Raw genomic sequence first — 14227 nt, 5'->3', positions numbered from 1 at the left:
TTTCATGTTCGTCACTGAGGTAACAGTGAATAAACTTTACGGTTTACTTTTCTTTTTTACACTTGTTTACACTTAACTTTTGTTTGTAACACATCATATTTTCTGCAATAATCCAAAAACCAATGTAAAAATCACATTGGCTTTTTGGCGAGGTAACCAGGGTGATGCTAACTTCTGGCTAGGTCTACAAAAACACATAATCTCCTTATAAGAAGCAAAAGCATCTTATAAGGAGATCTTGATAATCTTGATTATGTATTTATAAAGCAGTCACTAAAATCCAAACATGATTAAATCATTAATCTACAGCTGGGGTAAGTAAGTATTGAGTTAGCTCTGTCTAAACATCAACTAAAGAGAAAGAGGCAGCCAGTTCCTTCTGTCCCCGTCTTCAGAGTCTGGTCAAATGTGAAGCAGGTAGTGAGACGCTACGTTGGAGTCAAACTGGCTGGGAGACATGGACAGTCATCCATTAAGAGGCACTGATCATTGCCAGAAAATGTCAATGCAGAAAGAAAGAAAGAAAGAAAGAAAGAAAGAAAGAAAGAAAGAAAGAAAGAAAGAAAGAAAGAAAGAGCAGGAGATGGAGAGAGACCCCTGCAGCTAAAGGAAATAGTAAACAAGAAAACTGCAAACAAAGACTGACCCCACACACTGTGAACACACACACACACACACACACACCTAAGCCTTACCATGGTGAACAATGCTCTGGTCTAAAAGTTTTTGCATGATCTTGATAGCCGTGTCCCGATCTGAGGCCTCCTTGTGTTCGATCAGCCAATCAATGAGCTCCTTGGCCACAAAGCAGTTTGGGTAAGTTCGCAGGTGGTGCCGCCGATCTTTGATCACCTTCCCCTCGTGGAGCCGCAGCCTGGTGGGCAGCAAACAAACAATTCCTTAAAAGTTAGATGAAAACCTTTATTGTGTTTCCTTTGACACCTCTGAGGTAGGTACTAGTAATGACACTTGTGGTACATATGATGAGAACTGAATTCAACATAAAAAACAATAAAAAGGATAAACAGTACTTTTAAAATACTCCTGGGGTAAGGGCTCCTGGGCAACAAATATTTAGCAGAAACATAATGTGTTAACTGTGCTAAATGCACAAGAGGATGAGGCAAGCATTATTCTATATTTTTATTATAGTCAGCAAATCCAATGAAAAGCAATATAAAAACCAGCAATATATTTGTCCATTTCTTCCTATTTTCTCACTTCCCTACCCAGTCTCTGGCACTCAGCCCCCAAGACCATTTGTTCCTACTGAGGATGTAATTCTTTAAATACAGGTCACAAACACATAGTTTCATTTCTGAAAATGGCTATGTAATTTCCTAAAACAGCTGGGTGCCGCAGTTTTTAGCAAAAGTTACCTGAGCAGGAGGAAACAGCGCACTTGTTTCACAACTTAAAAACTCACAGGCAAAGTAGTTGGGTCAATACAAGGAACAACAAGCAGCAATAAGGACAATAAATAAGAATAAAACAATTAAAACAGATAAATAAGATAAATGAGTATTCACAGTAGTGGTATGGTGCATGAGGGATTGACTCCCAATAAACTACAATGTGTGTGTGTGTGATCTCATTGTAATAAGGGATGTCACTGTTGCACAGAGCTCTACGACAGGAAGAATAAGCTCTATCAGAATTTGGCTCCAGAGGCAACACCTGCTAGTTGGATAAAATTATTGTTGGTTTTGGTATTTTTGTGGCTTTTGTCGACAACAAAAATGTCAAACATTAACAGCTTTCTCCTTTAACATTAGCATTAACACTGGTGCTTTGTTATTAGTGAAGCAATAGAGCATGTGACCGATTAATGACTTGATATTGCTTTTTTTTTTTTTTTTAAAGGGTACAGCACCGGAAAACATCTGGCAACAGACATTAATGATCTTTTGGTTTATACCAGAACTTTAAAGGACTGTTCCCGTTTGTAATGTCAATCACAGTAAGAATTCATGCTGGATTTAATAAGAATGATACGTAACCCTCTAAAGGTGGCATCTTACATTCCCTGTTTAAGTTATCCATGTGAGCTGCATATCATATTAGTCTGGATGACAAACAATCTTCTAGAAAACATGATTTACCTGAACATTCATTCAAGGTTAGACAGAGAAACACAGTCCTCGAGGCTCCGGATAAATGCATGCTATTCAAACACTGTCTGCAGGGATTTCTAATGTGACGAGATTACATGATGACATGATAAACCCCTCATGCTTCTATGACCTGGATGCTATAGTTTCACATCATCAAAGTGACCTCTTGCTGAACCTGAATATTGTGAAACAGCCCACCACAGTCTCAGCCAAGGTTCCTGCAGCTAGCTAGTTCCACTCCATGCTGAGTCTGTGTGCAGCTGGCTAAAATCACGTTGGATTAGCAGTGACAGTCCTAGTCCAAGCCTGCCCACACTCCATTCTGCCAGGACTCGAGATGGGCAAACAACCTCAGCTGAACAAGTTACAGACTTCACTTCCAACCAGGTCTAGCTTCATCCTCTCTCTGTGTGTACAGCTTCAGAAAATTTCAGTCTAATCTACCCATAAATCATTTCAAATGGAGCTGGAAGCTAAATCATCAATCTTGCTGTTTCCTTACAGGAGGCTTAGTTGTCAGACTTGTGGTAGGTGCTCTTACTCTGTTGGTTATTCTCTTAACATTTCTTAAACTTGTGCTGGCTCAAACAATAACAGATGGCATTTCTGAATTATTCTCTGGCACCCAGTATGACTATAGTGACGCAGTCCCAGCCTGAAAAAACCCATGAAGCCTCACTCTCTATCACAGTCTGCCATAGTGCAACAAATTGTTTATTCACAGCTATGAACTGGTCACAAGACTTACAACAGCAGCTGTATGTGTCTGCATATCATGGCAGCTGTCTTTCTGTCTGTTTGTCAGCATTGTGCCTGAAGCGGATCTGCTCTAAGATATTGAGCACTCAACATGATGGGACACAAATGTGTAATGAGATATGTTTTTTTTTTTTGTTTTTTTTTTAAAGCCAGTGCACCGTTATCAGTACCAGGAACTGTGTCAGTCATGTTCCATGAGCTGGACTCGTGATAAAACGATCAAACAAAGGTGTGGATTAGGTACACTCCTTGCTTTTACACCAACTGTGTTTCATATCAGGTCTAATTTTGTTTTCACAAAAATGAACTTGACTGTGACTTTCTCACTCCCTCATGTCAGCATTTGTGAACTGTCCAGTGTGTGTGCGTGTGTGTGTGTGTGTTAGTGTGTGTGTGTGTGTGTGTGTGTGTGTGTGTGTGTGTTAGTGCTCACACTGCACAGTGTAACAAGACCAAGAATCTACAGCCATGCCAGGTGCTCTGTGAGTCAGGGACAGTGGTCCTTTGGGATAAATACTAAAATATATGTATAATATTTAATATAATTTGCACTCATAGCATGCTGACATTTGCAAATAGCAATAAACACAAATTACAGTTGAGGCTCATTAGTATGTCATTAATTCTGCAGCTTATTTGGTCATAAACCAAGGTGCTGATGAAATTTAATGGATCACCAAAGATCAATAGGCTTCATTCTCTGTAGGCCAGGAATGTCTGCACCAAGTTTCATGACAATCAATTAAATAGCTATTGAGATTATTTCAGTCCAGACCAAAGTGGTGGACAAGTGGTGAACAACATGCTGCTAAACAACAACATGACTAAAAAAGCCCTCAGGCTGACTGCTGCGTCTGTAGAGGAGGCAGAAAGACAGAGATCAAGTCTTGTATGTCAAAACCTCGAGTCCCTTCCCCCAGAACAGCAGCGTCTCAGTGGACCATGGGACAGCAACCCCAACCAACCCTTCGTTCACTGACACCAGCCACACTGCCAGCTGGCAGCCTCCGTTTACAGCTGTGCCAGGGACACACACACACAATGACAAACAGGGAAACACACACTGGCGGTAAGTGCGAGTACCCTGAAGAGTATGTCCAGACACAAACTATCAATCTCTGGAGGTGATGACTTGGTGTTACTTTTTATGGTTCAGAACAGGACAATGTTACAGCATGTACTTTTTCACAAACAGCAAAACTCCAACTTATCACACCCAGCTGGAAAACACAATTCAGTAGCATATTTTCCTCATAGTTCAGTGGGGGGCTGAAATTCCAGGCATTGGTGCCATGCTTTACCTACTGAGCCTCTATTCATTGCTGGGAGCGTGAGCCAGCGAACGCCACCGGGGTTATGTGGGTGTTCTTTACATACTGTAGGTCAAAGAGTACAGCATGTCAACAACACTGGCAGGGTGAGTGGTACAATTTCCTGATAGGGCGAACGGGCAGGGCATGGTAATGATATTGGGTTAGTAGGTTCATCATTCCCGGTGCAGCTCAAAGGGCACTGTAACACACTGGAGCAACACAAATCAATCATGTGTTCAATCCTTACAGCAGCTTAGCAAAGGAGGTTCCTGCAGGATGTGAAGAGCTACAGTACAGTGCACCAGGCTGTAAGGTGCATGTTGTATAGGTGAGGAGCAGCAGCCTGCATGGGGAGGGTTGTGCATGTGTGGATGCCTTTGTTTGACTGTGCATGCTGCAGTGGACCTGCAAACTGTCTGTAGAGCATGAGGGTGAACTAATGATTAACCTGCTGTCAAACATGATCACAACAGACACTTTTCTCATTTAAATGTGCCATGTCCTGTCATGTTCTTGTTCATCCTGATCTGGGCCACAAAAATAGGCGCGAGCTGCCATGCAAACTAACTAAGCGATTAGTTTGACGTGTTAATACAGGATTTACTAATGATCAGATCTTTCAAATGGTGACTGCAAACCTGGTAGAGATTTGCAGATGACCCTGAGATGAATACAACAGCTTCTTTCAAACACTGTGTGACCTGCAGCACAGTGTCAGCGGGAATCTGGGATAGGGACCAGCCGACCTACCTCAGCTGTTCTCCGGTGACGAGCACCTCGGCCAGCCGCTCCAGCTCTGCAGCCTTCTTCTGCATGGTGTTACCGATCCCGTCCATCTCTCTGCTAACACAAGAGGCACAGACCCGGGGCGGTTTTGTTGCCAAGCAGCCACACACAAATACATTAATCTACACCAGTAAAATGCTCATGTTTCACACAATTTTTGGTAAAGGAGTATAAATGCTGTGCAGCAAAAGTGTGCACTAGTAGATTTTTTTTAGCTGACAAACATTCAGAGGGGACGAATGGATTGAAAAACAAAGGCATACATGCATCCACGCGGTGATGATTTCAGAGAATAAACAATGCACTAACATTTCAATTTTTACTTACCCTTCAAGCACCATTGAGAACGAAAATGTGAGTTTATCAGTTATTCCTTTTATGCATGAGGACAATTATTCCATTTGAGGAAACATATGCAACAATGCAAACAGTCACAGCCCAGCCTCAATGTGCCAGCAGCTCCATCAGCAGCGGTCCACTTTTAATTTCCTCGAAAATCTCCACCAGCTCCAAATATCTGCACACACATTAATGCATGCATGTGCTTCCCTTTATGAGTCCCTCTGTTTGTCTGTGGATGCAGCGTTTGTGGAAAACAGCACGCTCCCTTCCACGGCGGTCCTGAGCGCTGGCTTGGTTTGTTTGTCACTGACACACCACACGGGATGAAGGCACGTTTTTCTCCACGGCGCAGCCAGGGCCCATCCACAGAGCCCCCGCATTGGGAGGATTCGTTTGTCGTCACTGGGGGAGTTAACCGGAGGGGCGGGGTTACAGAGGTATGTGGGTGCGCTCGATTCATACACTGTCGGGTACTGGAAAGCATTACAGAGACGGATGGGATGGGAGGGACATGTCAATTTATACATTATTATGCGTTTTGTGATGTAAAACACAGAACATACAGTTGCAATAAGTGACTGGCGTAATTGCAAACGATGTATTAACGAATGAAATTAGTTTAATAGTAAAAGTACAGATTTCCTTAAAGAATTGTTGCTTAATTTTTTTGTTAATAATAGTAACTGTTTGCCTTTTCATCCATTTTACTTAAAATGAGAGCACCCTGCTTCCCAGTGATTTGGTGGTTCGCTCTGATGTTTGTTTCTCTCTGCAAAACTGCTGAAAATGTGAGCAGGATAGTTTTAACTAGCTCTAGATTTACATCACGTAGACCAGAAATGAGTTTTGAACATTTAATCACAGATTCCCAGAATCATAGTGAGTCAGCATCAGCAAAATGAAAATGTTTTCCCTCTGATATCAGTGAGAGTTCACCTGCTTGAATGTTATCTCCTTCCTAAAATGCAAATATTGTGTCTGATATACCCAGTAATTAAATAAGATGGAAATGAAAGGATTGCTTTAAAGAACAGCATCAGTACAATCAGAGTAACATCCTGTTCCAATATTCTAAATATGGTGGCCACAAATTGAGCAACTACAGACCTCATTTCTATCACAACGTCACTGATATCGTGTCCCAAATGTACTTTTGACAGTTGAATACAACTCTCAGTCTCCTTTACAATTATGATTGAAGAGAGACTTATCTTAGGCCTATATGTTTTTCCATATCTTGATCAATGCAAGAACCTGTCCAATAGCTCCCCAGGCCCATCCAAACAAAAAAAAACAAGAACAAATAAACAAAGACACAGAAATGCCTCCAGAAATGCAGGTTCCTACATGTCTTGCTCAATTTATCAGATATGTAACAAAATGAGTTGAAACAAGTCCAGAACATGGAGATGTGTTATCTCAGTGTTACTACAGGAACTAGTGTGGATAGGGCGATGTTAAAGATATCATACATACATAAAGTAAACATAATCTTGACAGAATTTGAAAACAAAAATTGAAACAAGGTGACATAAATTTGTATAAGTAACCCCTGATTACATGAACTGGGAAAAGTAATTGATGTTTTCCTTTCAAAATCACAAAGGCGTATGTTGATAAGAAAAGGAGACCCAGGATCTTAATCTTTGAGAGGAATCTGAATTTAATGTTCCACTATAATCTGTACAAGAAGCATAATGACGTAACTGGTTAGACATTACTAAGAAATGGACACGTTTCTGTATCTGAAGTGAACATAAAACCAACGCTTCCCCCCAGGACAGATGAAGTCATGTGGTTTTTCATTGGCTATTTTGGTAAGTATGTACAGTATGTGTATGTGTGTGCATGTATTCTGCAAAGTTGTTTTGTGAATGTTCTCATAATTAATAGCTTATGACCTGCCTATCTATTTATGACCTGCCTATCTATTTATGACCACATACTGTAAGTGTGTATCCAGACTGGAGACCTTGAAAAGAAAAAGAAAATTCTGTCATAAATATAATGGATCCTTGATTAAACCAAAAATAAGTAGGGAAGTAAATAGGGAAAAGGACACCTCACTGATTGCTTTGTTTTTAGGTTTAAGTCCATGCTGACACAGGCACACACTTTACCACCTCTTCTTATGATGGGTTAGCTGTGGATGTCTGTCTGATGGCCAGTGAGAAAGCAAATTACTGACAAACATCAGTAAGAAAGGTCCAGTGATCCCTGAAACCAAACATTTCCACTCACTCTTTTTATTATATCTCTTAGTTATGCAATATTTTGATTCTACTAAATATGGTTTTCTTGTAAACAGTGGTTAATAGGAATACACATTATTACATAAATATACACATTAGCCAGTTAACGTGATGACAACACAGACTCTGTAATATTTTCTGTTGATAACCAGTATGTGGATATCAAGGGAAGATGGCGACATCTGTTGGATAATGGGGGGCATTTCAGGTAACTGTTGTAACTGTTTTTCGTTTCTTTGTTTTGTCTTTTTGTGGGTTTGAGAACGTCACGTATTTTTTTCGTGTACATATCAGAAAATGTAAATATGACAGTAAACGACGATACATATAGGACATATTATGTTCTATATCACGTGGGCCAGTGGCGCAATGGATAACGCGTCTGACTACGGATCAGAAGATTCTAGGTTCGACTCCTGGCTGGCTCGAATGTTTTCTCGTTGACATTTTGAGGAATATGTTTTCATACATACAAACATCAGTCAGTTGGACTTCCGCTCATATTATCTGTCGGCCGAGGAAGTCTATTAAGTGATAGCCAATCGCGTTGCCTATCGCTACCAAAAAGTTAGCAAGATTAAACCATTCAGTTGCTGCCCCACCCCCAAGAACCGTGATAACCAATCACACTTCGTTGGGTTTTCCACGATTTGACCAATCAAAGCCGGTAGTACTACTAAGCTTTACGCAGGGGGCTGAGAATAATCCACAATTTTTCTTGGCATTTTCCCAAAAAGTAGAACATTATAACCAAGTATACACGCCATTTCTTTATTTATGTCTTCCAAAAAGTTTTTAGTTCTGTACAGGACTAAATGACTGAGATGGGCATATTTTTTCCCACAAGACGCCAGCACTTAGAGGTTCCTGATGAATATTTAATATGCTAAACTAGTATTATGAAATAGCACATGTGAATTTTGCGAGTGTATTCCCTTCAAAATTAAGGGACTGTGGTTTTTATACATATCTTCATTCATTCCTTCATTCTCTCTTATTCTTTTAACAGAGAGCAGAAAATGCCTGCCCGCTGGTTGGATCCCCCCCTGCTAGAGCTGGACCAGCACTGGACTGCTAAGGTCCTGGACCATGCGAAGGTGGACAGAATGTGGTGATATCCACCTCAGCCATCACTCACCTCTTGTGGCATGCCAGCGTTGGAGCAGTTCTGTGGGCACCCCCTGTTCCTGTGGATGCCAAGGAAGCTTTCGCGTGTCCAGCTACATCATCACTACATCACAGGGTCAGACAGGGGGTTAGTGTCAGCAGTTTTTATTTCTTGGCATCCAAACATCTATCCTGTAAGAGCTGCAATAGAAAGGCCATCAGCTGGAGACATAACATCATCTCGCAGCCAGACATTGGTCACCTCATCCAGTTCCTATGTCTGCTGACGAACAAGCTGGGGTGGGACATGCAGATTGTGTGTCTGATACGTCAGTGAGGCTTGGGAAACAGCAGCAGCAAGCTTCAAAAGCAGCTGGAGGAGCAGCATGCAGAAAATTGGCTTTAGAATCAAATTCAATTCCTCACTGATTATAGACGAGCTACATGTGCTGTCTCCTCTGGGCTGATGTCACCAGTTCAGCTGGGGGACTTAGCAGCTATGTCTGCAGAGCCAAAACATCAATGACTGATGCAGGTATACGGCCAGGATGTCCTCAGCAGGCTGGATTAAGTGAAGGCCTCCATCACCTCACTCTTTGGACAGGTCATCAAGATGGGCTCAACATAGAAGACTGTGAGGAAGCAGGTGGATCGGGCCCGGTCTACAGCGACTTGAGTCACCAATGTATAAGAGCATGTCATGTCTGTACTCACAGCAAGTGAGGGCTGATGTAGATGGCAGAGGGTCATGTGAGGTGCTACAAGGATGTTGGGGTGCCACTGCTACAAATCCTATACATGAAGAGCGACTGCTGTAGGAAGTGTCATCTATACATGATCCTTGGAGCATGACTGGGCAGGAAGATCCGGTTCGACATCCGGCACTTTATGAGGAGGTTTGCCACCGGATGCACAACCAATTTGGATGCTCATCACCACAATCAACATCCTGATCAACTCTGTACAAACGAGATGTGTCACACTGGATGAGGCAGATGGTGGTCACACCTGTGCAATAATCATACTGTGTAATCAGCATCTTGATATGCCACATCTGTCAGGTGGATGGATTATTTTGGCAAAGGAAAAGTGCTAACTATCACAGATTTAAACACATTTGTGAACAAAATCATTTGTGTGGTTAGAGAACACATTGAACTCATGGAAAATGGGAGTAAAAACAAAAGGTGTTGGGGTTTTTTTTTCCATTTTTGTTCACTGTATATTGTGCTCTTAATACTACATACTACCACACTACATAACACCTGGAATATTTTCCGATACTGCAAACATGAAAGAAAACAGAATAATTGTGTAGGCCACATATGGAATCCCCTCAAAACATTTCTTTAAATATCTTCAACTGAGAAGTTTCATACTGGCCAGGCAGTATTAACAATTAAATGTAAGCAGCAGAAAGGATCTTTATTTCATTGTATGTGGGAATGCCCACTGACACACTCTTTTTGGAAGAAAGTGTTGACTCTGGCCAGTCAAAGCATTGATAAAGAAGTGCCTCTCAATCCAAAACTATGTTTATTGAATATCTACCTGGATGACTTTGTGACCTCTAAAAATGAAACATCCTTACTCAATATTTGTTTTCTAGAAGCTAAAAGATGTACAGCCTGTTCATGGAAAAAATAAAAATCTTGTGCTACCTCACAATGGCTGACAGGAATGACTTTTTTACTTTGCTTTAGAAAAGATAAGCTTCACCACAAAGAACAAGTTAGACAAGTTTTGGAAAATCTGGAAAGTTTTTTATGATATTGAAGTAGATGACTTTTTTTTTTTTTGTCTTGCTTTTTGTTTCTCTTTTGCCCCCCCCTTTTCTTTTAATCTCTATGATTGTTGTAGTACATACACAATGTTAAATGTAAAATATTCTGTTACTATGTGGATATTATGTAAGCGATAAGTGTGTGTATATGCAGAGAATATATAATTTCCTACTATTAGAACGCCGACTCTATGTTTGGGTGTATGTATGTACATATATGTGTATGTTGATATATACCCACTTATTTATCTTATTTATCATTATTATATTATTAGTACTTTTGTTATTATTATCAATTACCTACATGTGTCTTCTTGTTCTGTTGTTCCTTGATTGTAAAATTAACAAAATGTGCCATAAATAAATGTTTAAAAAAAGAATTGTGTGCTGGAGAAAGACCACCATCATGAGCCCAGAGAGCCTGTCTCCTGCGGTTGAGGAAAGGCAGTGGCTCCATCTGCTGGTAACTCTCAGGCCACCTCTAGGTGCCACCAAACCAGCTCCCAGACCTCTCCTGGCTGCCTCCCTATCTCTGGTTCCTGTGGTTATTTCCAGACCTACAGGAGCTTCAGCGACAGATGTGCTTTACTCCACCCACAAGAGGAAAAGACAGGACTGGCAAGAGGAAGAGGAGGTATACAAGGAAGAGTGATACCATCAATGCCCCCCTAAGGCCTAAGTCCTGAACCCTCGCAGACTTAATGTCACCTGATAAGTGATTGAGTGCATAGGCTGCAAGGGCTCAAAATGGTATAAAGAGGAATGGGACAGTAAACACGATGAGGAGCTGGGTGAGGCAGGGTGTTGCCGAGCAGGAGGAGGTGAACCCAGGGGAGGACTGGGGCAAAAAAGTGGCTGGGGAATTTGTCCCTGGTCAGCCCACTCTCCACACAAAGCATTTGTCCACCTGCACAAATGAGTGTCTGTGATTTAAATGTTTATAGATCAATGATGCCAAGCTAGACACATGGGATACAATGACACTGTCTATAACCCAAATCATCTACGTGAGGGCAACAAAACACCACTCTACAGGCAGTTTCAATAGAAGTTGTATCTGAAAAGATATGACGGACTAATTTCATCTAGACAGTAGCTACAGCAGGTTGAGAAAAACAGGGACAAGACTTATCCTTTTAGTAGTTTTTGTTTCATTAAATCCAGAAAAAAAAATCAGCAGCAAGCCATCATATTAATGTCTTATTGATACTTTTGTAACTGTAAGCTATCTCATTTGCAACTGATAAAGCAAGCTATCCAACCTATCGCCAACCTTACCATGTCACTCTGCCTGGGCTCTGAGATGCTGGATTTGACTCTGCTGTTTTACAGTTGCCCTCATCTCTGCTGTCCGTCTCTTCGGGCTCATGTTCACCCCTGTCGCCGCCAGTCCCGGAGCCGGTACAAGTAACAGCAGCACCACCACACGAAAAGTCAGTCATTTTGTGGCACTTTGCTGCACGTGCAAGGAGCGACTTCTTTTTCTTCTCTCTGAACTCTTCAGCTCATCCCTTGTTTCGCAGCATGTTTTTGTTACGAACCGACACACGGGCTGTGTGTTAGGTGCACGTTTCATCACGTTCTGATGTGGCGTTGGCGACGGGGCCGGTGGCTCACCTGCTCACCTGCTCACCAGTCATAAGCGACCCGGGTTCGAGTCCGACCCGCGGCCCTTTGCTGCATATTAAGAGCCGGCTTTAAATACTGCAGGGGGCTGGTTGAGTTAATGAGCTCGTCTGAAGCAGGTGTGCAGGTGGTTTGGCGGGAGCAGGAGTCTGGAGGGCCACGCCCAGCAACAGACACACATACACAGACAAAGACAAACTGGGGACAAAGAGGACACATGAGGAACAGCAGGAACACAGGGGAGTGAAGAAGATGCACATTGTATTCTGTTATATATTATTACATACATTCTATTCAAATAATAACTGTATTAATAATAACATATTGTATTTAATCTATTCTGCTCCATTAAATTACATAATAATATAATTTGTACATTATATACAAGCTATTCTGTCCTGTTCTACTCTCTTCCAATATTCCTGTTGATTCATTGTTGACATATATTTATTTGATTACAATAAACACCCACTGATTGCACAGATTTTATTATTGCACTTTTTAAAAATTTATTTTGCAACGGATAACACGTCTGACCTCTAATCAGAAGATTAAAGGTTCCTGGCTGGCTTCAGGAAACTGACCTAGTCTGACCTAAGAGTCAGAGATGGAGGCAATCCCTGTTACACACTAAAGCTGCAATTTCATATAGTGATTTTTTAGTACAATTTCTACATATAATTTATTGGGTGATACTGGTTATCAGGCCATTCCAGGTTTGACTCCTGGATGTCTCAGTCCTCCTTTTAAACACCTGATTTTTAACCTGGTCTTACTCAGTATGAACATGTTCAAAACGCCGGCCACACATTATGTATTCCTTATGTTCATCTACCGTAAACTTGTCGCTAAATGTGTACAATTTAGAACAGTATTTTGGTTGCTGTGACTTTTGGCAGTATATCAGAAACATTTAGGTTCAGCCTCTGGCTTGCTCCCATGCTTCCATGTTTTTTGAAAAGCGATACTTGTTTACCAGAGGCAGAGCTCAAACCTCCAAACAGCATCACTTCAGCAGCCACTCCTGGCTCCAAGTGCATAATCTGCAAACAACCACTCTGCTTTTTCAACTTTGAAAGTTTAAAAAGTGTGTGCTATCAGCCCATGTCTGCAAGATGAACACTTTTTTGTTCACCCACAATCAACATGGCAGTTCAAGGGGCTGCAGAGCCAGCATGCAGGATCCTCTGGTAATACTGACATAATCAGTCACTACTGAATGGACACTTACAGCGATGATGTATTGATGTTACTAAATATTAAGAATTTGTTAAAGTAACACTGTCTTGAGTGAAAACAGGATATGATTTGGTTTGCTAGTTGAATTGACTGTTTTCTCCAGTTAAAAAAAAAAAAAACTCAAGTCAGTCAAATCAAAAACATAAGTTAGTCTATTGCAATGCATTTATTAAATATTTTCTTTACAACAATCATACGTATATGTTTACTCTTCATTTTCATTTTCAGTTGGCTATGACATGAGGACCTCAAATGACAAACAAAGTATTAAGTTAGTAAACTGAAGACATGAATAACATTTGGATGGCAAAGGTAGGTACTTCCCACTGCAAATCAAATTAGTATTGAAGGGGTTTTACACACAAGTCAAAATGAAACAATTGTAAATGAATATTGGCCTACAATATATATCTTTTTTTAAATATACAATGTTTCAAATGAAATAAAATACACAGATCTATAGGTCTAATACCAACCTCTTCATAGGTGCAGAGAAAACACACATCTATCTCTAAGTGCTTGGAACGGGCTTCATGTGACAACAAATAAAGGCTGTTGATTCACTACAGAAATGTATTACCTGGCAATCTTCAGCATTCTTACTCAGACTTAACAAAAAGGAAGTCATAAAAATGTTCTGAGTTTGAGTTTATAAAGGCAGAGCAACCTGCACTTCCATGAATTGGTTGTGTTCAAAATGTTATTAGATGTAATTTATTGCCTACCAGTACTTGCATAGTAAAAATGAACAAAATTGTTGGCTCTGTGTGCAGGTCAACATACTCAGAATTCACAAAATGTCTGCGTTGTCTAATCCCCCAACACACAACACAGCCACTCTGTATCTCTCTTATGTATAAATAGGCACTATCTGTTATTATTGCATTAACTGCACCCCCCCCGCCC

At 40.9% G+C, this 14227-nt stretch overlaps 1 protein-coding gene, 1 non-coding gene and 1 pseudogene across 4 annotated transcripts in view; 2 read left to right on the top strand and 1 right to left on the bottom strand.

Moving 5' to 3' along the window:
* The window catches only part of deptor (DEP domain containing MTOR-interacting protein), a 32509-nt gene extending 27070 nt beyond the window's left edge, over nucleotides 1–5439 (bottom strand). Inside the window, exons 1-3 of one of the 2 annotated variants that reach the window (XM_023419740.2) lie at nucleotides 5300–5439; nucleotides 4937–5029; nucleotides 696–874 (exon numbers count right to left, since the gene is read on the bottom strand). In XM_023419740.2, coding sequence (XP_023275508.1) covers nucleotides 696–874; nucleotides 4937–5029; nucleotides 5300–5313 — 286 coding nt within the window. In that variant the 5' untranslated portion in view covers nucleotides 5314–5439. The remainder of the gene's footprint in view (nucleotides 1–695; nucleotides 875–4936; nucleotides 5030–5299) is intronic. The other variant, XM_023419741.2, reaches the window with a different exon arrangement.
* A 177-nt stretch (nucleotides 5440–5616) lies between these two features.
* Nucleotides 5617–10341, top strand: LOC147818372 (uncharacterized; annotated as a pseudogene). Its single transcript, XR_015438027.1, has 2 exons — nucleotides 5617–5751; nucleotides 8576–10341. The product of XR_015438027.1 is annotated as an uncharacterized LOC147818372 (transcript).
* trnar-acg (transfer RNA arginine (anticodon ACG)) lies at nucleotides 7922–7994 on the top strand. Its single transcript has one exon. It is a non-coding gene; the product is annotated as a tRNA-Arg (tRNA).
* Nucleotides 10342–14227: the final 3886 nt, after the last annotated feature.

This window comes from Seriola lalandi, unplaced genomic scaffold (assembly GCF_002814215.2).
Source record: "Seriola lalandi dorsalis isolate HSWRI2012SDOR001 ecotype SW California unplaced genomic scaffold, Sedor1 jcf7180002054609, whole genome shotgun sequence".
NCBI classification, from domain to species: Eukaryota; Metazoa; Chordata; class Actinopteri; order Carangiformes; family Carangidae; genus Seriola; species Seriola lalandi.
Note: the sequence above shows the minus strand (reverse complement) of the source record. Positions and strands in the feature narration are given on the sequence as shown.